At 31.1% G+C, this 24,944-nt stretch overlaps 1 protein-coding gene across 2 annotated transcripts in view; it reads right to left on the reverse strand.

The window, feature by feature from the left end:
• Positions 1-24,681, reverse strand: part of LOC128390282 (uncharacterized) — a 40,691-nt gene extending 16,010 nt beyond the window's left edge. For both annotated transcript variants that reach the window (XM_053349977.1, XM_053349978.1), the window contains exon 1: positions 22,654-24,681. In XM_053349977.1, coding sequence (XP_053205952.1) covers positions 22,654-23,900 — 1,247 coding nt within the window. In that variant the 5' untranslated portion in view covers positions 23,901-24,681. The remainder of the gene's footprint in view (positions 1-22,653) is intronic.
• Positions 24,682-24,944: the final 263 nt, after the last annotated feature.

The following is a 24,944-nucleotide window of genomic DNA, read 5'->3' on the forward strand; positions in this document are numbered from 1 at the left end:
CCCTGAAATCTGAATGTTTACCAGTTGAAAACTTTAAATAAGAATCAACAATTTGTCTGGAATAATTTTGCTCACAATTTTTGATTGACTGAAAAACTCATGATGATGCTCCCGAGTAGCTAAATAATGATGGTTTAATGCTTATTATGATTAAGATAATGATGATTTTTTGTATTGATCTGAGTTCATTAATTCATGACGAAACCCATGATATTTATATCAATATTGTTTGACCAATAAACTGAATGAAATATCACAATTGTAATGATTCATATTAGAACATCATTTATTTCCGAATCAATATTGATCATGATATTGATTCCTTCTTGAAATCAATATCAACCAAAAAAAGGAGTAGAAAAAAGTTCTAGTTGTATAAATAGATTGAAATTTAATAATTTTGTTCGTTACAGGAAATATTAGTAATAATATGATTCTTGTTGTATGAAGAGGATTAAAATTCCGAACAAATGTCGGAACAATAAAAAAATGTTACATGATCTAAAAGCTGATCAATAATAATCGTTAATTATCCAAGAGTTTGATAATCATCAGTTTATCAACTAACGTAATAATTAATCACCAGCATTTGATTGATGAGGAAAAAGTTTTCTCAGATTTCGATAATATTAATACATGATAAACTCATCTGTTTACTAATAATTAGTTAATCAACTTTCAGATTGTTCAAAGAGATTAATTATCCATTTCTAGTAACGATTGGTAGAAAGTACAATCAGATCAAAATGAGAGTAACTCAGATCATGTTTGAAATTTTATTCAACAAATTCTGATCACTTGAATCAATATATTCCTCGTTTGCAAGTTAATTGAATTGCTCTGTCATCACTGAAGACAATTATTATGCCTAAAAGATTCACTGAATTTCCGATTCACCTTATTATTACATGAAAAGTGCAAATTTATCATCAGAAAAGGAGGAAAATATTTTCCACTCCCTCTGGATTCTTTTACCTTTGTGGTTGATGTTATTTTTTAGCACCCGATGGGAAATTACAGAAATATTTCTGCAATTCTGTGGTGAATAATGCTTTCTTTTACCTGGTGCTATTTCCAGTTGCATGGGTTAGAATTTCTTCAGAATTCATCGACACATCCCACCTTCCACCTTCAATCTAACCTCAAATTTTCCACCTCATCATTATTTCTCTCTCTCTCCCCCCTCTCTCTCTATTTTTGCCTCTTTGTCTCTCAAAAATCTATCACTTGTCTTCCTCTTTTCCATCATCTTGTGGGTAACTTTTTTCTTCGCATCTTCTTATCATGCTTGATTTCTTATTCTTTTTTTCACCTTATTTCCTTTTTTCTAACCACTTTCCCCTCTTTTCTTCCTTACCTGATTTAGCAGAAAATGCACATTGATGCATGATTAACGAGAGATTTGTCTGACACTAATCACTATTTAATCTTCACCATAGTTTGTATTTGTCTTAGTGAAAATAACAAATTCTATATCAAGAAGAAAATTATCACCATAATCATCGTCATGCTGGAGAAAAAATCTCTTTAATCTACATATTGATACTTTATCACATTCAAAACAAACTGAATCGACTTGAAAAACTTCCTCCATTAGAATTTGAAATTTTCATCACCAATTAGATTTTCTTTTATTCAAATGATGGAGATGAGAATTGTTTTCATCGTGAATTACTTCAATTAAATATTCTTTTATTCAATTCAATATGAACATCAACTTTAAACTCGAAATTGCATCGCCAAATTACCCTAAGGGTTTACATCTAATTAATTATGAAACAGTTTCAAGGACTTTAATTAGTAACTAAATGAAAATAGAAAGTAACAATTTGAGCCAATTCTATGAGGGTATTTCGATAACAAACTTTCCAATTCAAATTGAACTTTTAGTAATCATGTTCTGCATTTGATCGCATTTTTTCAGGGTCAACACTTTAATGGAATAAGAATTCATCAGTCCAATATTAGAGCTTATGTATGTTAGCTACGATTTTTCTGCTATTCTGAAAGTTTGATTCTTAGACCGAAAAGTTGAACCTTAAAAAGAAAAATAAATTTAAAGTTTCAATTTCGAAAAGTAATTATTATGATAACTTTGAAATCTATTCTCAAATTATTAGAATAAAATTGAAATTCTTCACTTTTTTCTCAATTGAGTTCTCTTTTTGATACTTTCAATTTTGCTTTGCCTTCTCTTATATTCTGATTACTTTGAGATAGTTTATCATCCACTCTCTTTCTTTGTCTTCCTCATTATAATGATTCTTCATCTTCTAATCTTCTTCTTCTTTTTCACTCATTTCAGGTACTATTTCAATAAGCTCACCATGGTTACCTTCATGATAGAAAAGCAAATGTAAGCATTACAATGATTATATTGAAAGAAGAAGGAAGAAAAAAAATTCTGATGAATCTGATTCAGATGATAACGATAATGATGTTACACATGATGCTGCAAATATGCATTCAGGTTACAATGTCTGATGAATAAATATAAAAATACATCTAGTTATCAAAACAATTCATCAGAATATCTATCTAACATGAATGCTGAATCATCTGAACATTACTTTTTCCAGTTGATCATCGTGATTACATTTAATTGATTCATTAAAAATTTTGTCTATTTGATAAACATGTTAATGATAATAGTTAATCGTTTAAAGTTTAATGAGCCTTTTAAAATGATTACTGGTTTACAAGGGAAATTTTCATTCGATGTTAAATCAAGAATGCTCAACTCTTATTATTATTATGCGTATGATGAGGATATTCATGATAATGATCATGTAATTACTCATTAACACAGGATAAATTAAGCTTTCGCCCAATTCGAAATCATTATCAACTTTAGCTACTTATCAACCGTTATTATATCAATTGGTTTGTATTATAATACATACATAGGTATACTTATGGATCAGTGTTAATAAAGAATAGCTAATAAATAGTACAACTCATGATTTAATTGTTTTATCTTAAGAGACAATTAATCTGTTTTGATAATTCTTTTTGCTCAGTTAGATTACACTATAAACACCATTTCTGTTAACTTTAGACAGTTTATCTCGAACATTACTCATCAAATTTAGTCTCGACTTTTTTCGGATTTTCCCCAAATTGCTTTAAAATTAGCAAGACCACTAGACTACTTTGGCCTTATCTTGTGGCTTATTTCAATATTATCAGGGTTACTACAGGTGTAGTAATGTTTACCAGGTACTTGAGAAGGGTCCAAAGGTACATATGTCTCATCGTCCATGATTATTACGCAATTTTTTATTTTTTTAATTTTTTGAATTATTTTTCCCGCATTTTTTTTGGCGCGAATTTCTTGGCCATTTTTGTACATAGGGGCGGAAATTTTTCGGCGGGACTTCATCCCCAATTTCTCTCCTTAGTATGACTTAATGTTGACCTTGCTAAGCCAAGATAGTAGTTGAGTAATGTCCTCTTCCAGCACATACTGACACTCTAGCACATGAAACTCTGGAACAAACTCACACCCCAGAGCAAAGTTTTCTAGCCAATTCAGAAAACAATACCAACATTCAGTGACCATATTTGAATATTTTAGGTCAACTTCACGGCGGAACTTTACATTTCGTAAATAAGTATAAAAGAGGATGAGCTCATTAGATACGATGATTTCCATGATACATAACATCATTTTACGAATCATCATTTTCATAATTATAACAGTAATGTTACTACTAATATTTTTTGATAATATTGAATATGACCGAATCAATCTGGCCTGATTATCGGATTAATAATATAGTGTCAATATGATCAATCGGATAATTGAGCCATGATGAGGTAAAAAAACAGGATGAAGTAAGCAAATAATTTCATTATTAATAGTTCAACTTTGTTTATTGCCGCTAATTTCCTTGTTTGCCATCAACAGCATCTGTTGAACCTTATCCTAACTAATTCCGTGAAGTGGTAATTATAAATAAATTTTCTACATTTTCTGCATTAAACCTCTTTTGCTTTTATTAGTATGAGAAGTGCTGAAATTTGAATTTGAAAGCTGCCAATTTAGCCTGATTCTGATCGGCTGATTAACTCGAATTGTGAGCGATTGGACCTAATCAACAATTTTGTTACGACCAAGTTAATCCGTCTAACTATTGATGAACTGTTAGCTCCATCTATGAAGTTCTTTTAAAAGACAGTATCGATGAGTCAAAGTTCAATATAATTTAATTTAGCTGTATGATAAATTAATTAAATTTATTTATCAAATATTGAGAAGAAACCAACTACTTGGCGAGTTCAGTAAGCGACGATATGACTTGGCAGCGAAGGATGAACAACATGAAGTATCGGAGGGGTGGAAGCATCAAGACGAGACCTCGATAGATAAGAGTTAAAATAATAAAGATTAACATAAAGCTATAGATGAACCATAGAATGAGAAAACTTTTCATGTAACACGTTTGCAGGAAAGAAGCAAAGTCCATCGTAAGAATTGGTTTCACCAGAAGGACCAAAGAATTGTAATGTACACTTGACCATTCTAGGGAAGATATATTGCAATGGATCATAAGAATTGGAGAAACTTGAACCACCCGCAGTCGATGGAAATTCTATAGGTACCGAAGATGTTGATAACATAGAAGTGATACTTTTATATTATAACTTGAATCTAACCAAACAATACCAAGTTTTAAGAAATTGCCATTGAAAAATCGGTCAGTTGCCCATATTTGGAAGATAAGATGGACAAGGCAAAATATCTCAATGAAAATAACACTACTATAAAAAGAGCCATAAGAAAATAAAAGGTCAGCAATTGTTTGCACGATGTTCAAACGGTCAGCCTCATTATATTCATAGAGATTTTTTTAATCTTTTTTTAGTTTATCAACAATATCGGTCAAACGATGGTCCAAGAGGCGATTCCAAACCCATTTAAGGCTGAAAAACATGATAGACAGGAGCGAAAAGCAGAAAAGTTAAAGGACAAACATCATTCGAATTAATTTTCTCACCTGGATTAATAAAGCAGAATAAACCCACTTATAATAACGAAGATGAAATTTGGATCCATTATCATTTGGAACACTAGAAGTAACACCAGTGTAGGGTGATCTCGAGGAACCAGACAGCATGATATGAATACCTTCCATCCAGCAATATTCTTTAATATTCTCAGAATTAGAGTTTGGAATAGGGTTGAAATTACATGAAATTTCCTATGAAAAAGTTTTTACATGTTACGACAATAGCTTCCATAAGAAGGATTTTGGAAAATAAAGAAAAATTGAACATGGCAACCAAATTATCACAAGGGTGTATTTTCATAGAAAAAAGGGAGAGAATGTCAATCTTTTGAAAGATTGAAATAATCTAGTGGGATCCATGGATTGATTTCGACCCTGTGTTGTACCCCAAGACATTTTTTAAATTACACAATAGAAGAAAGTACCTTGGAGTTGAAGTTGAGAGAAATAACTTGAAGTGACTCAACTGAAGACCAATTAGAGATTAACAAGTCTTCATTCTTAAGAAAATAAATTCTACGCTAGAAGTGAAATTTGATTCGTTTCATTATTAATCAAAAACCAAAAGAATCAACTAGTAGATAATATCAAAATCAGATAGATATGATCATTTGATCAAAACAAAAATCTGATGTGACTTGTTTAAATCAAAAAATGATAATTCATGTGAGATCATTTAACGTTGAGCAATTGTGGAAAATCAGTTCAAAAACTTGACCAAAACATTAGTCACAAGAAACAAATGTATAATAGTTAATTGGTCGAGAAATGATAAGCTAATGATTTATTGTACTTTACCATCATGGCCACTCATCAGTGGTCAATGAACCATTATGCATTTGTTTCTTCACATTTAAGTTAATTATAAAATGGAGACAACTACAGGACAAATTTACAATCATCCAGATGAACGCAAGAAAAATCGAAAATATTTGTTTTATCGGACAAAACAAAACCTTGTTACATGTTTCAATGTGGCAGAGGGGATATTTTTGTTCATATTTGTGAAATGGTAGTTGACAATCGAACTCGGCGCGTGGGTATCATCAACCTTGACGTGACAGAACGTCCAAAGTTTGCTGCCCTAATGACGCTTTATGCCACAATGGAAAGGCTGAAATCTGGTGGTTATGATGCCGACAACACTAAACGTGATGGTGTTGATATGATAATCTTGGGTGGGGACTTTAACATCGACTCGATTTTTCATGGAGATGGTGAGGAAACCGCCGATAGTCTCCGTCTCTTTTATATTTCAACGATGTGCAATCTTGAACCCATTCCTTTTCCACCCACTTATTTTACAACCTCAGGAAAAGAGCGTGTTTACGCTTACGTGGTAACTTCTAATAATGTCAAACTCGTGAATAAAGTTAATTTTGAAATTACAGAAGGTGAATTATCGGACCATTTACCAGTTGCTGCTTTATTTTTGCAAATCAGTAGCGATTCAACTACATCATCTCATCGACATACTGATTGTCTTCCGTTTTATAAATTAGTAGATAACAAAAAAGCGGAGTTGACCGTAGCTGACAAGTCGAAACTCAAATCATTCAAAGAAAAACATTGTAAAAAAAATGACTCAATTCTCTCAACTATTTTGACCTTTCGCACCTAGATTTTTTACATACATCAATCAAATAACATAATAATCAATAAACATAAGATATCATCATATCAACAGAAGATCAGTCATGGCAAGAGGATGAGAGGAAGAACTGTATATGCTTCACGAAAATGAGGAAGAAAATTATTAAAATTAAATTTATATTTTAATAAAAGAAGAAAGCAAAAACAAATCAAGACCATGAGATTTTGATTCGCTTGCGGGATTTCACCAAGTAGTAAAATAAGCATAACAGCAAATTATTGATAATCATTGTTCATGATGGTTCAGCTATTATACAAATTACTAGAATGATGACAATTAAGACTTGCTCTTCTTTTGACCAATAGATATCAAAGTTGATAATACAATCCGAAAGAAAAAATTCAATGTTCAAGTTATACTGATAATGGTGTGCTGCTAGTTTTTGCATATGGAAAAATCATCAAATTCTTTTTCAGTGATGAGCTCAAAGCTTCTGGTCCCATGGCGGTCAAGTTCAGGCGACTAACAAGTGTCATGGAACGCTTCTCTACATAGACTCCTGAACAAAAAGAAGCTGGAAGGGTAATGATCAACAGCCAGTTAGATCATTTAACACGGGAGTTTGTTAGAATTCGGACCAGGTCACTCAACAGTTCTATGGACACATTGTTGGAACAAGTAATATAAATAGATAAATTGTTCAATGAAGAGGCACAAAAAAATGAGGCTCTCCATAGAAAAAATGAACAGTTACGAGCAATGCTGCAAATTAAGGAAGGTGATGAAGGTAAAGAGGAGATAAGTTTCCTAACCTGGGTGATGGACAAAATGAAAAAGAATTTACCATCAACCCTGAGAAATTCAAAGAAAATCCTAGAGGGCTTCAATCATATTCATTTCCATTTTCGTTAATTTCATTAAATAAAACTTGTTGAAACTTTCAAATTTGCCGCCAAAAAATTCATTAAAAAATTTCACCCTTAAACTGATCTAGAGTGTGAGTTTTGTGCTGGAGTGTCAGTATGTGCTGGAAGAGGACATTACTTAACTACTCAAGTTTTTTACCAGCTTGCAGCTCCGAAAGTGTAGTTTGAATTGAACAAATTTTCGACTGACCTTAATGTGCGTTTGGTTATAATGACCGGGTGGGGAATCGGTAGAGTCTTTATCTGTTACCTTCTCAACACTTTGTAAAAGGTTGACCTCGAAATACCTTCGTCTTTAAAGTGCTGCCATGTTTTAATTGAGTCTCCGTCAGCTGATGAGTTGAGATATGAAACTACCCGTTTAGCGAGTAAATCGCGTTCTAATTTATTCAACATAATTGGCACTAATTAAGAAAAAACTAATTACTAAATCGTAAACAATAGACAATGTGCTACAATTAGGGACCTTTATTTGATTTCAATCGTATTTAATTATCGATTAATTAATCATTGAAAATAGTTCCACTATTTATTAGCACCCTTATTATTGTTTTTTACAAAATTCAAGTTGCCTCTTAATGAATCAATTTTATCATTGATTTTATCGTAATTTACATTATTGTTTTACCAGATAATTAGTGATAGTTATTGAGCGATTCCGATCATTGCTTACAAATAAAAAAGTTTTCATTTGTGTTCATCAAGTGTGTCAAATGAATTTGATGTATTCACTACGTTTGAATGAGCTTTTTGATCACAATGAACTATAAATAGTAAAAGTTATCATGTTATTTATGGAAATCATGAAAAAAAATGGATACGAAGTCAGAACTGATTATGATAAATTAAAAGAAAAGGTTGATTAATAATCTTCTTAGATGTTTTCTCCATTACTTCAGAGATATTGTTTATTAATGATCTTAAATGAATGCTTAGCATTACCATGGAGCTGATTTTTTTCTCGTCTCTTTTCATGATAAAATGAAAATAATTTCTGCTTGGATATCAAACTTGATATGTTCAAATTACGAGGTTAGAATAATGATAACAAGATGACCTAATTAAGGTAACATGAGAAAAGGTAAAATCCGTTAATCATCAGCCTAAAGGTAAAACCATAATCAAGATTACCATGAATGAAGTTGATGTTACTTTTGGACAGTTATCAGTTCTTAATTCATCTTAGCCTCAAACAATTGTCAACAGTAATAATAAACTTGACCATCAGGGGACATTTCGTTCATTACCATGAAAGATAAGATTAATCATATATGAGTGAACTTTTCACATTCTGAAATGTGGAAGCAAAAAAAAACGGCAACAACAAAACTTTCACTCTATTCACAATTTGATGGGTTTATCATTTTTTTACATGAGGGTGGATAGGAAAATCTATGGAAAATTATGAATAACATGGAAATAGAAAAACTCAAATAGCATGATAATGAAATAGCTCAAGAGTGAATTTCATGATAACATTAACGATATACAGACATCATCTTATCTTAAGGTAAGATAAGTTAACATTCTGATCACAGAATATTTTTGCTACTTTCAAGCTTATTACGTGCTCACCTTTTGATACCTCGATGATGCTGCTTCAAGGTTGTTATCATCAAGGAAATGGGAGAGAAAGAGATCGAGTGAGACAGTGAAAGGGATCATGATGAAGATAAAGTTAATGCACCAAAATAACGGGGCAACGATAGATCAACAAAGATGAAGATAAAGTTGCAAAGAGGAAAAGAGGAAAAGAGCTATTTATCATCTTACTTTTTTATATCTTGAAACATCATCATGTTTCCCTCCCTGAGTTATCATATCGGTTGATGGATTAGATTATATTGACATTAACGAAGTTGAGACAGCCAGTGGGGATGAAAATGAGACTGTTTTCATGAAACATTCAGAGAAACAAAAGTTTCGCTTCCTTACTCTCACTTTTTTCTACATTTTAACGATATTGATACACAAAAATGAGTTCGTTAAGAGTTAATGTTGACAGTTCGTTTTTTTTCGTTATTCTCTCCGTTTTTCCATATTAATTCTCACAAAGAGAAATAAAAAATTCATTCTCATCATGATAATCTCTGTATTCAAGGTGATCTCTATCAAGATCACTTGATGATAAAGAGGATAATCTAACCCAAAAGCTTTTATATTTTCTGCCTGAAACGTAAACCTGGTAAATCACGAATGTAGTTCTGTTGTTTTTTGTTCTAACTACTCAAAGAACTCACGTAACTCGACCTGGACTCATACAGAAAAGTGCACAGAACTCCAGTCTTCCAATTCCATATAACTTATATAATCTTTTTTCTTGTAATCTACTCCCTTTTTCCAGCTTCATCATGATAATACTCATCCGATGCTTTCACATCAATTCATTGAATTGAAAATTGTCACGCACAATCATGTTTACTTTAAATGGTACAACTAATAATTATGATGGAGAAAAGAAAAATGAATAAACTTTCTGGTTGATTAACATTCAAATCGATGATCACAAGAAGAGCACAAAAAAACTAGATCGGATAAGATCACAATTCCCATGATAGTATTAGATTTCGATGTCTCAAGTTAAGATTTTCAAGTGATGATCGACAATCATTCATTGTCAGAATAATCAATTTACATGGTTCACCAACAATCACCTGAACATTCACGCATAATTAAATTTCGTTAATGGAGGAAATCTCAATTCATTTAAAGAACTGAAAAAGAGAAAGAGTGAGAAAATTTCAAGCTAATCAATCAATCTGAGACAGAAATTCAATTAATATGATTGACTTTTCAATCTCCATTACCTGTAAAGTAATTTTCTTAATGAAAAAATTATCCCCAAGTCTCTGACGTTTTATCTGAATATTTATAAATCAATTCTTCAGATGGAAATACGATTCTGTGGTAATTGTAAATAAGATAAACACATTATTCAATTTCAGATAAATTGTTATTATCTTATTGAAAATTAGAATGGTTCTTGTTTTGCTTCATTTCAATTCTAAATCACCATAAATATCAGGTTGAAAAAAGTTCAATTTATCAAAATGAAACAATAAGTTTTGACCTTTATTTTAGATTCAAGTTTTTTTTTCACTCACAGTCCAGGTAAATCCAGGTAGCAAATAAAGGATATAACCTTTATTGATATTAAATTTGACCAGACACTGGCCAGTAATAGTAAAATCAAAAGGTTTAACAATATGGACAATTGATTTACTTTGAGACTTGATTGTGTTATCATTTTATTTATCTTACTCATCCTTTCACAAAATCCCCTGTAAACGTCCACTTGGACAATAGATAATTCTGACAATGACTGAGAATTTCAACATTCGAATTTTAAATTTATTCCTTTCTCTCTCTCTCTCTTTTTTTCTCTTACTTTTCTAGACTTGACCTTTACATACCTTTCTGGCTTGTGTCTCAATCAAAATTCAACGAAACTCTCAATTTCATTTGAGTAGAAAAAACTTCTACCATCATGGTCAATTTATCTCATTTAAATTCAGGTAGAAAATTGAGAAAAAAAGTGAATAAAAGATTCCTAAGAATTTCATTTATCTCTTCAATATTGAATGATCAATGATTGATCAGAATAGTTTAATAATCAGCTGTAGTCACCTCATTATCATGATAATTGTATTCGATTCTTGTTATCAAAGTTAAAATTCTTTAAAAAACTGAAAAAAAAGTCTTCTCAATACATGTACATTAAACTGACAAATATATAATAATAATATAAAGCTTTCTGAATTGAAGGTGAATGGTTATGAAAATCGGTAGCTTTGTATTACTGTAACATTTTTCTTGGTAGATTTTTGTTTAAATCTATTCCTTTAGTAGTTATCTCATCACATTGGTTGTCAATATTGGACAATGGTCAGTTGTTTTCTCTATTCTTGTAATATTTATTTGTTTGCGTTAAATCATATTATGTAAATTGTTTTGATATTCAGTCTCGTAAACGTAAACAGTATTATTGTCATTGCATTATTATTATGACACACAAATCAAAATCAATGTCAAAAGGATAAAGGAAACGAAACGATTTTCTTACTGTAAATAAGTCGGGAAAAAATCATAGAATCTGAATAAGATTAGACCTCATTTGGTGTAATAAGCTCACAATCAAATCAACATTCTTGATGACACACAATTTAATTGATTCTCTCTCTCTCTCTCTCTCACTTACTTACTTACTCACTCACTCTATTTGAATACCCTCAACTATGTTGATCATCAATAGGAACATGCAAGTTAAGAGGCTGATAAGTAATTTGAAGGCGGAGGTAGAGTAAAAATAGCCTTAAGTACCTTTAGAACTAATTCCAAGTTTATATTCTATCATGAATCTTGTTTTCTTTTGTTTCTCTTCATTATCATCATCATCATAATCTTCCAGTGTAACTGTCATACCAAATGAATTATATTCTTGTACAACTCAACTTTCATCATCCACTTTAACTCTATCCTTGATCACATAGAATAACAATTTCAACATTCACTTACTAGCTGAGGTTTCATTTGATTTTCTCTCAAGATATAACATGGATAAAGAGTGTATATATCCCCCTGAAAAATAATCAATCTTGTAAACAAATTCATTTCCATCATCATCGGTTAGACTAAATAGAAAAGAAAATGATCCAATCACATTTCATGCTAATGAGCCATCAAATTTTAATCCTGCGTCAAAGTGATACTATTTTTATATACACCAATTGTATATTCTTTTGGTAAACTGTTGCAATACAAATTAAGTTATCGCAATTTGTATCATGATGTGAGAAATCATCGGCATGAGATGAAAGGAAAGTTTTGTTCTCCATGATAAATGAGATGAGCAATTTACCTTCAAATTATCAGATCATCAGCAAGAATCGTTGATACAATTGGAAATTGTATACTTTGATAATGTGATTCATTCATCTCCTTTAAGATTATTCAAGTTTAATTTTCATGGCAAAAAGAATCAGACACCTTTTCCATTCCTAATATTCAACCCGATAGCCATAATAATAAGTTAGTTGTTGCAGTAACTTTATATTCAAATATTCATTGGCGTGTGTTTTTACCATGCTGATACTTGAAACATGAGAATTATGAGAATTTTACTCTTCAAGTCTCATGAAATTCACAAATTTTTAAAGTAAAAATACATTTCCACCTAAAAAGTGATAAATGTTTCAACCATTTTTTCCCGAATCAGCTAAGTATCATTGATGGTAATTGATAAACATTAAGATTATTATTTAGCAATCCTGATGTTTATATTGTGAGAAATTAAAATAACAAGTAACGTGAAATTAGGGACTACAGAAGGATGGTGATTGTGATTACATGAGATTCTAGACTGACTTGTTGGAGGAAAATAACTTATTGACGTTTGAATGATAAGATGATGCAAATGATGAACAGCATAAAGATGATGAGAAAAAGAGAGAGAGAGAGAGAGAGAGAGAGAGAGATGTTCATGTATCAAGATAAACAAACATTTCGAATGCTGAGAAAATCATTTAGAAGTGAAAACAAAAAAAGTTATTCTTTTTTTTCTTGAACATAACCAGAATTTTCGGAAATTTTCTTGATATCAAAATACTGATCGATCTGATAGAAACCAAAATCTAGAGATCAACAATAGATCAAAATCATGTTGAGAAAGAAAATTTCATGATAATTCTGAAAGAATATAAATAAGCTCTTCGAAAACAAAGAGTAAAGTTTGATACCAGATAGAGAGAGAGAGAGAGTGAGAGAGTGAGAGAGAAAGATGAAAAAATAATATTCACTTGATTTAGAAGCGGAAAAACTGATTCGAAATAAAAATATTCTCCAATGATAGTGATTACATGAGATTTGGAATTGTTTGCTTCAATCGATTAGAACTTTTAACGGAAAATAAGTAATAAGACAAATGCAATAAAAAGAAAAATAAAAAGGTGAAAACGAGTAATTATAATAAAGATGAGAACTGAGATCATGATGATACTTTCATTGTGAATCAGAATGAATAGAGTTTCATTCATTCTAATGAAAAGCTCATTCAATAATTAGCAAATTTCCAATTAGAACAAAACTGCTTCCGTTCCATGATAATGAACCAAAATATCTATCAACATGTTGAGAAGTTGAAATTTAATTTCATGTAATTAAATATTCAACCAATTAATCAAAAAAGTTCAGTGTTAATACTTAAAGAGGATTCACCGGATTTAACTCATTGGAAGCTGAAAACGTTATAATCAACCAGAAATTCATTGATCAATGATAATTAATGATGATTAATTATTATGATGTTTCAGTTTATTAATTTCGTATCATCATCACGTTAATTTGGGAATAGCATAATTAATTAGTTTAACTAATTGTTCAACTAAATTTAGAAAGTAATAAACAATATATTAAGTGACCTAATTTATTGGTAAATTTCATCGCAATTCATTTAAAGCTTACAATCAAAACAAAAAGAAAATGACGAACATGATTAGGATTATTATCTTTTCTCTAATAAAGAAGCTGCAAAGGTTAAATAGATGAAGAGACAAAACTGAACAAACCGGAAACGGAAATGATTCTTCTACTTTTTCTTTATCCCCCTTGATAGTTTATCTTATCATTACAGTTGATGATTTAATGTATTACATAATTACCAAGGTAAACTGCAAGTAAACATGTTTAAAAGGGTGTGGTAAATTGCATCACTGATTTTCCGTTTCCTGGATTGATTTTTCACTCTCTCTCTTATTCACTCATCGATTTGACAGAAATTGAATTTATACATCAAAATCATATTCATAAGGCTGTGATGATGAGGATGGTAAAAGTTACACTTTAACTTAGCCAAATGCTCACTCAAAGTAATATAATGTATTTACCATCATTAAGAACCAAATTAAGACAAACAAACATCATGTTTTTCATGATGATGATTATGAGCTTAAACTGATAATGAATCGTAAATAATGAATCCTTGAAACTGTTTTATTAATAGTACATATTGAAATGAGATTTTTTCATTCTCAAGGCTCTCATTGCGGTAACATGGTGGTTATCATGAAAGACGAACAGTTTAAAATTGCATAACAAAAGTAGGCAAAGTTATCATATATTATATACACAATTCCAGGGGAACTGAATTGTTTTTTTTGTTCTTGATTTTTTTTTTCATTTACCACATGAAGATTTGAATAACTCTTTACATTAACTGCAACTCTTTCTGTTGATGATTTTTTCTTCTAGTTCTGAGAGTTTACAACTTTATCTCTTCTTCAGTATGTTAATATGTTATTACTTTCAACATGATGACGATACATGATAATATTTAGATATAAAAATAATCAAAGAAAACTTTGTTACTGGTGAAATGAATTTTCCTTCAGAGTTATAACTTAATTTCAATTTAAATTAACTTTTCGATTCAAAGTTTACTATTAATACAACAGAATCAGCTTATCTAATATTGAACATTAATCTTTTCCCATGTTACCCTGTAAGATGAGATTATATATCTCAATGATTAGAGTAAATGTTTTTCTCTATTAGAAATGGATACTTTTTTATTCACAATTTTCTTTTCTATTTTCATTTTCATTCTCTCTCCTTATTGTTTACAGAATTTTTCGAAAACTAATCTCAAAATTCAATCTAATTAACTATAGAATCTCTTGAAATTAAAGTGATTACTTTGCTTCTTAAATTGTACGAAAAAAAAACAAAACAAAACTAATGATCAATATACTCGAGAATTATTCAAGTCTATTATTGGAGAGAGTTAGATTCAGATAACTGAACTTTCCTCATGTAAATTCAGCTAATCTTCTTTTGCAATTCATTCTCTGTGTTTTTTCAATTCATCAACAATTGTCTTCATTAAACTGATTGGCCTGATTAAGAATTTAATTTCAACAATTTCGTTTTGTAACATTGTGTAAAATCATCATGAAGATAATGTAATTATCGTCATGATGATTTAGCAGACAATGAAACTATTTGACCTTTTCTCCTCATTCCTATTGTGATAAATTTTTTTCAATAGAAAATTTTTATTTTCTCTCCTTGAAACATTGTAATTGTTCATGATAAGCTCATGATAGCTGAACAAACATGTCAAACTGAGTTAGGTTGAAAGGTGACAGTAATTGAAGATGCTATTGAATAGGAATGACCATACAGAGAGCTCATGTTAGCTTTCAACTGGAGCACTTCCCGGATGGAAAAGTTATTCAAGTTTCTCATGAAAAATGAATATTTTCACAGGGAAAATATCGTATATCAAGAAAAGTTTCTCACTAAATTTGCATACATCTAGAATGAGATTTCCAACAAAAATACTGGAATGATAATTGATTATGAGGTTATCATTATGATGATCGCGTCATCAACTTCTTGATGATAGGTTGGGTTATGTTAGGTTAGGAAAACGATTCAACTTGTGTAAAGATCACATTCAATTACTCATTGACATTTAATTTATCTGCCAACATCTGATGACTTATGTCCAGAGCTTATGAGTCATCATTTTAATCTTCAATTGTGATTAGATGACATTGATTGGCTCAATGTTATCAGCTGATTGTCTTACGAAAGTCTCACATGACTAATGTTGTGCCTGAGTGTTGAATGACCTTTGTACCTTTCTCCTTGGTCTTTTCTTTTCTAAATGGTCAGTTTCCCTGGACAATTTACCTAATATTAGTTGGATAGATAAATCAAAAGGCAATATAATTTATTTCAAGTTAAACTGATATAAATGGTAAGCAATCAATTGATCAAATCCTTTTGAAAGTAAGCCCGAGCAGTAGGATAGTTGTTGAGTGGACAATTACTCGAGTAATGAAAGTGTTCAGAAAATGATAAATTCTCAACGACAAAACTAATTAGAGAAAAAAAAAAATCATTCAATGGACGGAGAAAAATCATTCGATTAACCTTGAAATCTTTTTAATTAATACAATGAATTCTCTCATTGATCTTCACATCAAGTTCAACTCTCTAACTATTAATAGATTAATGATCAACACTTAAGCTAATTGTTAATAATGGAAATTAAATCAATCAATGATTTCGGTTCAATGCCAAAGAAAAATAATCAACCTCTTTTGAGATATTAACGTAAAGACAACAAATTGATAAAATTTTCTCGATAAAGTGGAGAACTTTTTTTCCTGTCATCACCATGAAGTATCATGAATATGAAACTCAAGTGAACATCTAACAAGTTGAAATTGTATTTTTTGTTACTCTTTTTTCATGTAATTCTATCCATTTTTTTCATCCATTAAATCAGGAAATCAAAGTTTTCACAAAAAAAATCATATGAAATGTCAAGGTGAAAGAAAAACTCAGTTTCAAAAAGTTACTTTTTCTTTTCTCGATGAAATTATATCAACATCATGGACTCATAGATACTCTGAGCCCTTTCATTGGAACCGTAATGGCATCAAATAGATATTCAATATCATGAGAATCTCATTGATTCAATACCAGAATTATCATCATGACAACTATCATCATGGTCTCATCTTTTTTACCCTTTTTCTTCCGTTTCATTTAACGAAGCTGATGAAAAAAAAGTAACACCAAATGAAGATGAAAATTTTTGAAAGAAATTCATTCTTTATCTCATATTCAGTTTTTTCTCTCTCATCGTCATCATGAAAATCGAATCAGAAGCTGTCAAGTAATTGACGAAATTGTATCTAGAGTAACAAGAATGGAAAAAAAGTTCAGGCAAAAGAAGCGAGTAGCAAAAAAGTTCCAAGTCAAAAGTAAATTAAAAAGTAGGAAATCAGACAATAATAGTTTCATCAATTTCCACCATCATGATGATGACCATCAACAAGAATGAGGGCAAGTAAAAACTTGACCCAATCTCTATCAATGTTACCATTAGGAAAAATATAACTACTTTTTTGTTAAATCATTTTCACTCCTCAGTTTATTTGCCATGAGCATCATGCGAGAATAGATGAACTTTTACCATGAAGGAAAAACTTTGTGACAGGTAAACTTTGATTCTTTTTCTACTGGAAAAATAATCATCTTTTTGTTGAGAAGTGAATTTAATCAATGTGATCATGAAACTGACAATATTTTCAACTTATACAGAAAAGAAAACCTCATCTTTATCTCCACCATCATCATCATCATCATCACCATGTAAACACATTAACACACCTTAAAGTGTATATTAAATGTTCAATACACTTGATTGAATCAAATTAGACTGATAATAATAATGATAACACTAATAACTCATTGATAATAGTGATAATAACTCATATTATATAACAGGGAATGATAAGAATCTAATATAAACACTTATCCATTTGAAATACATTATTTTTCATGATACATTCAATCAACAGTATTTCAGGATTACACGTAAACCTTAATAGTTATCATCATCATCATCATTACAATTGTGATGATAAATTACTGATGATACCTGATAAATTGTACACACAAACATTAATAAATATAAGCTTAATTCAATTGGGACGTATAATTAAGCTAAATTGTTGATTAACATCAATTAGTTGGATAACTATCACTGCGCAAACTAATCAGTTAAATTGATTTAACTTGAATTAATGTGGTTTCTTATGGGATTATCTTCAAATTACTTCAATCCCAATTAGCTGTCTAATTAATTGTATCTTATCATTTGTTAATTATTGAGTAAAGTTAAACAATCAAGAGTAATATTGAAATCTTCTCGTAATAACTAATCAAAACTCAAATAAATATCATGTGACATTCATTTAATATAACTGAATGGCCATGAAAATTTCCTGTTAATATTATGCTAATCATTTACTTTCTATTTCCGGTTTCCTATCCAATCATATGATCATTAGATGTAAATTGATATCATGATAATTTATTAGAAATTATCATGATAATTATTATGATAAATCTGAGGAAAATTGAAATGATCACAGGGAACAGTTTCAATCTTTCCTGGTTCAATTTCATCAACATGATTCCCTTTTTTTCATTTATCGACATTTTCTTCATATATATTTCATTGGATTTGGGTCAATGGTGGATGATAAAAGTTAATGATCTCATGAATAAAGTCATGAATATTCAGAAACCAATCGGAATATAAATTTTTATCATATTCGACAGAAGAAAATTCTCTGTCTCTCATTCTATTACGAGGATAATATTAGATAAGTAGAAAAGTGCAAGTTCATTTCGTGAGAACTTGAAATTAAGGTGAAAACTTTCCCTCGATGAGAACATCGTCCATCTCTGTCTCCATGACTTCTTCACTTATTCAAGTTTAAGGGGGAGAAAAAGTTCAATCACGACTCTTGGAATATTCTTATACTTAATATTCATGATATTTTCCTTCAAAGAAACAAAGTAAAGCAAAAAAGAGACCCATGAGTAGCCATTGAAAGAGTTGGATGGTCAGGGGAAAAAGATGAGAAGTAAATAAACTCAATAAAAGTGAATGAGGTGATATTTATATCGAGTGTAAGATCTTTTTTTCTCCTGAACATACACATATTCAATTGTGTCTCTTGGTGAATATAATAGAATATTTTTAGAAACGAATAATTTTATTTTTCCTTCTTTTGTTGACTCAATTCTTTTGTGACACTTATTCAATTTCAGGTAATAATTCGTGTACGATAAATAGTAATAATGGTAAATGGTGGAGACCAGGAAGGTGATCGAGAATCAGTTCTAATATTTGAATAGAAAAATTCAATATTCAATGTTAATCTGATGAAATGCATAAAATCCGAGTGTAATAAGGGAGTGAGAGAGACGAAGGGAAAAAAGTTCTGAATGAGCTTGAAAAATATTCTGATAATAAGCTGAGATTAGATGACAAAATATAATTCGAGAGAAATGGACAACATGGATGAAGAAGTAGATAGAAGCAAAAACCATTATTGTACATATCGAATAATAAGAAAATTTGGTGAAAAAAATTCTATGAAATTGAAAGGTCAGCAGAGATTAAACTCTGAGGATAGAGGAAGAAAAGAGGGAGAGAGGGAGAGAGAGAGAGAGAGTTAAAAGAGAATTAAACTCGATGATGATAACGATAATGAAGGTAATCAGGATTTGAGGGTTTTCACCAATAAAACTCTGATTCTGGTTGAGATATAAAAAGATTGAGAAGATGAAATAAAGGTAAGAAAAAGTTGGTCAAACTACTCACAAGAAAGTGGGCACAAACAAGAGACAATAATGATGACAAAAACGAGAGAGAAAGGAAGAGAGAATGATAAGATTACAGTTCGAATTGTAAAAAAAGAGATAAAATTGAAACAGGAATGAAAGAGAAAAGAAATTGCTCTTATCTGAGTGAAAAAGAGAGAGAAAAATCCATGATCTAGAGACAATTTCTCATGGTGATGAGAGAGATAAAAAGTTCTTAGCGAGACGAGAGAAGATAAAATCAAATGTTCTATTGAGATGATATAAGAGATAATGATGATTAGAATTGCAACTGAGTAAAAAAGGGAATAAAGTTTTTTCGAAACGATTGTTTACCCCATGGCAAAAGAGTCATTGAAAACTCTGAGTTGGTGAGTTATTCAAATGCTACTCTTAGAATCACATCTCTCTTGGGTCTAGAGCATTTATTATCCTCCTCATCATTATCATCATCTTATTGAGTTAATTACGATGAAGGAGAAAAGGTTGCAAAAACTTTAAATGGTTCCATGTTCTCAGGGTAAGAAGGAAATAGATGAAAAGATAACCATGGGAAAAGAGAGTGAGTGAGTTAGATAGGGAGAAAAATTCCAAGCTGAGTCTTAATTCATTAGTAGAATTGATTGGTACAGGGGAGAGAGAAAGTGAGAGAAAAATTGGAAAAAAATAAGAGAACAGAATAAAAGTTCATTCTCTTATTCAGAGCTATCGTTTACCATTCATCGTTATCCACCCTGTCTGAGCAATTTACACAAAGAAAAAAGTTCATGGTGGAGAAAAAGTTTTCTTTATCTCGATTCATTAATTAAGAATAAGGTTTCATCTTCATTTCGAGTTTTTTTTTCATGATAAAGACAAAAAGGATAATAACTCATTTTGAAGAACAAATTTCGCCAAGAACTTTTTCTTCACTTCTTCGATAGATTCAGAACTTTTCTTAGTAAGATGAATAATCGAATTAGAATCAGCATGAAAATTTTTTTCTATTCGTTGAGTTGTTTCTTTTTTCTTTCTTTTATTCTCTTTCAGCTCATTATTTGAACATGAAAAGTTCTGAAAAGATTGTTGAATGAAATAATGGAAATCTTTTCCATGGAATTTAAATTACACACCCAACTGTTGAAAGAACAAAATTTTCTATTCTTTTTTTTCTATTACTAACAAATTCGGATGATAATATTTTCTTTTGTTTGTCTATCATAATCATGTGTTTATGATTCGAAGATTGTTCAACATTTTAAATCGAAACTAATTAAGAAGTTAATCAGATATTGAGTAAGGTGAATATCAGCTCATCATTCATGACAATTCATGACAATTATCACCCAATTGTAATCAAATGAATGAAAAGTGAATTAAAAAGAGAGAAAAAATATTTTCCAAATTTCGTTGCATCTATTATATATATTATTTAAATATCTCATGAGTTTCAAATGAATAATAATGAGTTTCATGAGAGAAATACATAGATTAACTCTGAATTTTTGACAAAATTTAAATGATGTAAATTCAGAATTTAACTGATTCTTAACATGCAACTGATTATTTTCCAGTACAAACTCAGGCTTTCAATCATGATTAAGATGACTAAGTCAACTCTTTATAATAATTATCGCCTCCAAGTATTATTATTATCATAAGTTCATGAGGTTTGTTTCTTGTCTGATTGCAACAAATTCAGAAAAAGTCTGAAAGTTACATGATGACGAGGATATTTATCAGTCGCTTATAAGCAGCTGAACAAATTTCAGGGTAAATTTTGAAACTCTGTGTGGCATAAATGATATATTTATAAATACTTTTGTAAGAACTTGATATTCAGGGGATTGATGGTGGATAACTATTAATTGATATTGATTATTACTTATGATTCAATGGCGAGTGAAATTATTTGTTCATGATGTCTGATTGTAGGTTAGAGGAATTAGATCTTCATGATAAGTTCTAGAGAGAGAGAGAGAGAGAGAGAGAGAGAGAGAGAGAGAGAGAGAGAGAGAGAGAGCATGATGATACCGATAAGACATGAGAGTTAAATGCTGACAGAGGATAAAGAGGATAATTGAAGGTGATAGTTGATGAGTTTACAATTAAAAAGGTAAGAAAAGAAAGAGTGAGATGAAGATGAATAGCAATTAATGAGCAGGTCAAATGGTGAGTAAAGAGGGAGAAATGTTGGTGAAGAAGATGAAGATAAACATGTTGTCGAACTGATTACCTTTAAACAAAATGAACATTTGGATTATTCGAAAAGAAACTTGAAAGGAATTAGCGAAAAGAACTTGAAAATGGAGAAAAGGTGAAGAAAGTATTAGGTACCTTCTTATCTTCCTCTTCTTCTTTCATTATTCTTATCCAGTTTATCACAAATCGAGTGAAGAAAATGATAGAGAACAAGGAAAGAAAAGTTCATTTGGCTGAAGAAAAGAGAGAGACAGAGATAAAGTTTATCGAAAACAACAAACAGTAATTATTGTAGTTCCATTGTATCATATACTCAAAGAGAATACACAAAAAGAGAAAGGAAAAGTTCTGGTTTGATTTTTATCCCAAACTTTTTTTTCTCAAGCAACAGAAAATCAACTTCCTTTTTCATTATTCTACTTCCGCTTTCAAAACTTAATCTTCTAAGATAACGTAAACCATTTAATCTGATCATTCATCATTCTAGTTGAAACTTTAAGCGTTTATAATAGCAAAAATTACGATGGTAATTGATCAGTTGCGAAGAGTCAATATCACGAACATAAGATTAATCAGTTTTTCTTGGTTAATATTTACAGAATTCATAATATCAATAGTTGATTATCATACGATGTTGAAATTTCATTTCATGAGAAAAACTAAAGATAAATGTGTAATCCAATTTGTTAATTTTGCTTCAATAGTTTCACTGCTTATAAATGTAATGATAATTTTGAGACTTGGGACTCACTGTGTTATCAAAGGTTGTGGTTTCTCCGTGGGTACAACGATGTAAGGTCCGTCGGGTCCAACTGGTAATGCGACATCAATTGATCTTGACCGTTGAGCTTTGACCGGTGGAAGTTCACAAATACCAATCTCAGGTCTTTGGGGAACTTGTAGATAAGATCCATCAACGGAAGCCGAGCGACCTGATTTGGTACGAATAGGAACTTCAAGAGATATAACTGTTAATCCGGTGTCTTCTTCGAGTAAAGGTTTTTCAATTTCCGGGGCTAAACTTAGAATCACTGTTGGTAATCCTTCAATTTCCGCTGTTCCTGAGTTACTTATTGCATCGTCATCTTCCGGCTCACCAGTTGATGAGGTTCGAGTGCCAATGGCAACAGATTCACTGTCTGACTCTTCCTCACACAATGAGCCTTCAGATGATATTGAATTTGCACTTGAAACTGGAGGTGAGGCTTTGGTCATTTTGGCAAGTTCAAGGGTCAACTGACAGTGGATACAATCCCGTTCATAGGAGAGTCCAGATGAGCTTGATGAGGCTGGTGATTTACGAACCAGCATCCGCCATTTTGGAAGCTCGAGAAAGGTGTTTATTGCCTTATGATAAGGTTTCTTAGCCTTTTGTTCAGCTGCTTCACGAGCAGCTGCGGCTGCAGCCGCTGAATCAAATGATCGAGATCTTCCAGATCGACTTGGTGAATTGGTGGATAAAAATTGATTAGTTGCATCGGAGATTGAATTTGATTGTACGTTAAGAGAAAAGTGAACACTTAAATTACTATGAGCACTTAAAAGATCACCACTGCTCGAGGTGTTTGTCGGAGTCGTAGGATGGTAAGAGGAAGGAGGGGAAACGGAAAGGGAAGCAGAGGGAAAATGGGTATCAGATTCGGGAGTTGTTGCTACATCCTCACTACGAGACGATCGAGGAACCATTCGAACTGTTTCAAAGGTAACCTCATCTCGGCGCTCTGAAAGTGGAGATAATGTCGACGGTGAACCGACTCGACTTAAACCCGATCCAAGGTTAGAACCTAAATTTAAAAATCCCGGTGGTACTTCTGAAGTTAATTTTGTTGGTGATGAAGGTGCAAGTAGATTTTGATAGTTTGATTGATGAGAATGATGATAATTAGCAGATGAACTTGTTGGCACTTGTTGATTTTTCGGCCCTGATGATGGATCTAAGGTTGACTCACGTGAAGATGATGATGATTTACGTAAACTATCCTTAATCCTTTGCATCATGGATGATATGGTAAATGAACCAATCTTGAAGATTGAAATCTACTGAAAGGGTTGAAAGGATAAGACAGACTGACCACAGGCTAATCTAAATCTTTTATCCCTTTTTTCACTTATCCTTTTTCACCTTGACACTTATGATAAAAAATTTACTTCTCTTTTCTTTTTTTTTATTATTTCGTCTTGTCTGTTGACTTTCTATTCACATATTGAAACAAATCGAAAACTTTTCATATGAAACATTACCTGTTCTGTTGTTATAAACTGAGAATGTTCAGACTGAATGAAATGGAAGAGAGAATCGAACAGAAAAAACGCAAGAGAACTTTCAACATGATGACGAAGATGATTGTAAGAGTAACGATCAACAGAGATGAGAGAGAAAACGAAAGACCGAGAAAGAAAGAGAGAGAGAGAGAAAGAAAGAAAAACAGAGAGGCAAATAGAGAAAGAGAGACAAAACCAAAAGGAATGTCAGAGTGAGCGGGACATAGGGTGAGAAAGAGAGAGAATAAGAGAGTGAGAGAGGTGGGAGATCCATAGGAAAGGTAATATCCTCTGATTCAAATTTTCTGATACTGTATCTTTCAAATGCTCAATCCTTTCGGAACATTCAACATGGTGACATCTCTTGTTACTCAGTTAAACCACAGAATTGAACAAGAAAACTACAACACAAAAGATATTCAGAAAAAAACTGATGAACATTAAACTCTTTCTGTCTCCTTATGGATTAGATTAACAACACTTATAACAATACATATTAATCCATTGACTTTGAGGGTCACCAAACATTAATCTCATACAAATGATGTGAGAATGAAATTTTCACTCTCTAATTGAGATTAATTACCAAGGTTATTCAATGACTTTAAACCTTAAGTCTAAATTAATCTAAAGATTAAAAGTCAATCACGTTTAATGAATGTGAAAATAGACAAATGATTAGAAGCAGATAATCAAATCAGATTAATTTTCTAATCTTGTCATTTTTTTGCCCATCAAATTATCAAATCGTATTGTAATAAAGTGACCAGTTTAAATGAT

The sequence above is a fragment of the Panonychus citri genome, unplaced genomic scaffold, assembly GCF_014898815.1.
Source record: "Panonychus citri isolate SS breed McGregor unplaced genomic scaffold, ASM1489881v1 Contig00117, whole genome shotgun sequence".
In the NCBI taxonomy this organism is placed as follows: domain Eukaryota; kingdom Metazoa; phylum Arthropoda; class Arachnida; order Trombidiformes; family Tetranychidae; genus Panonychus; species Panonychus citri.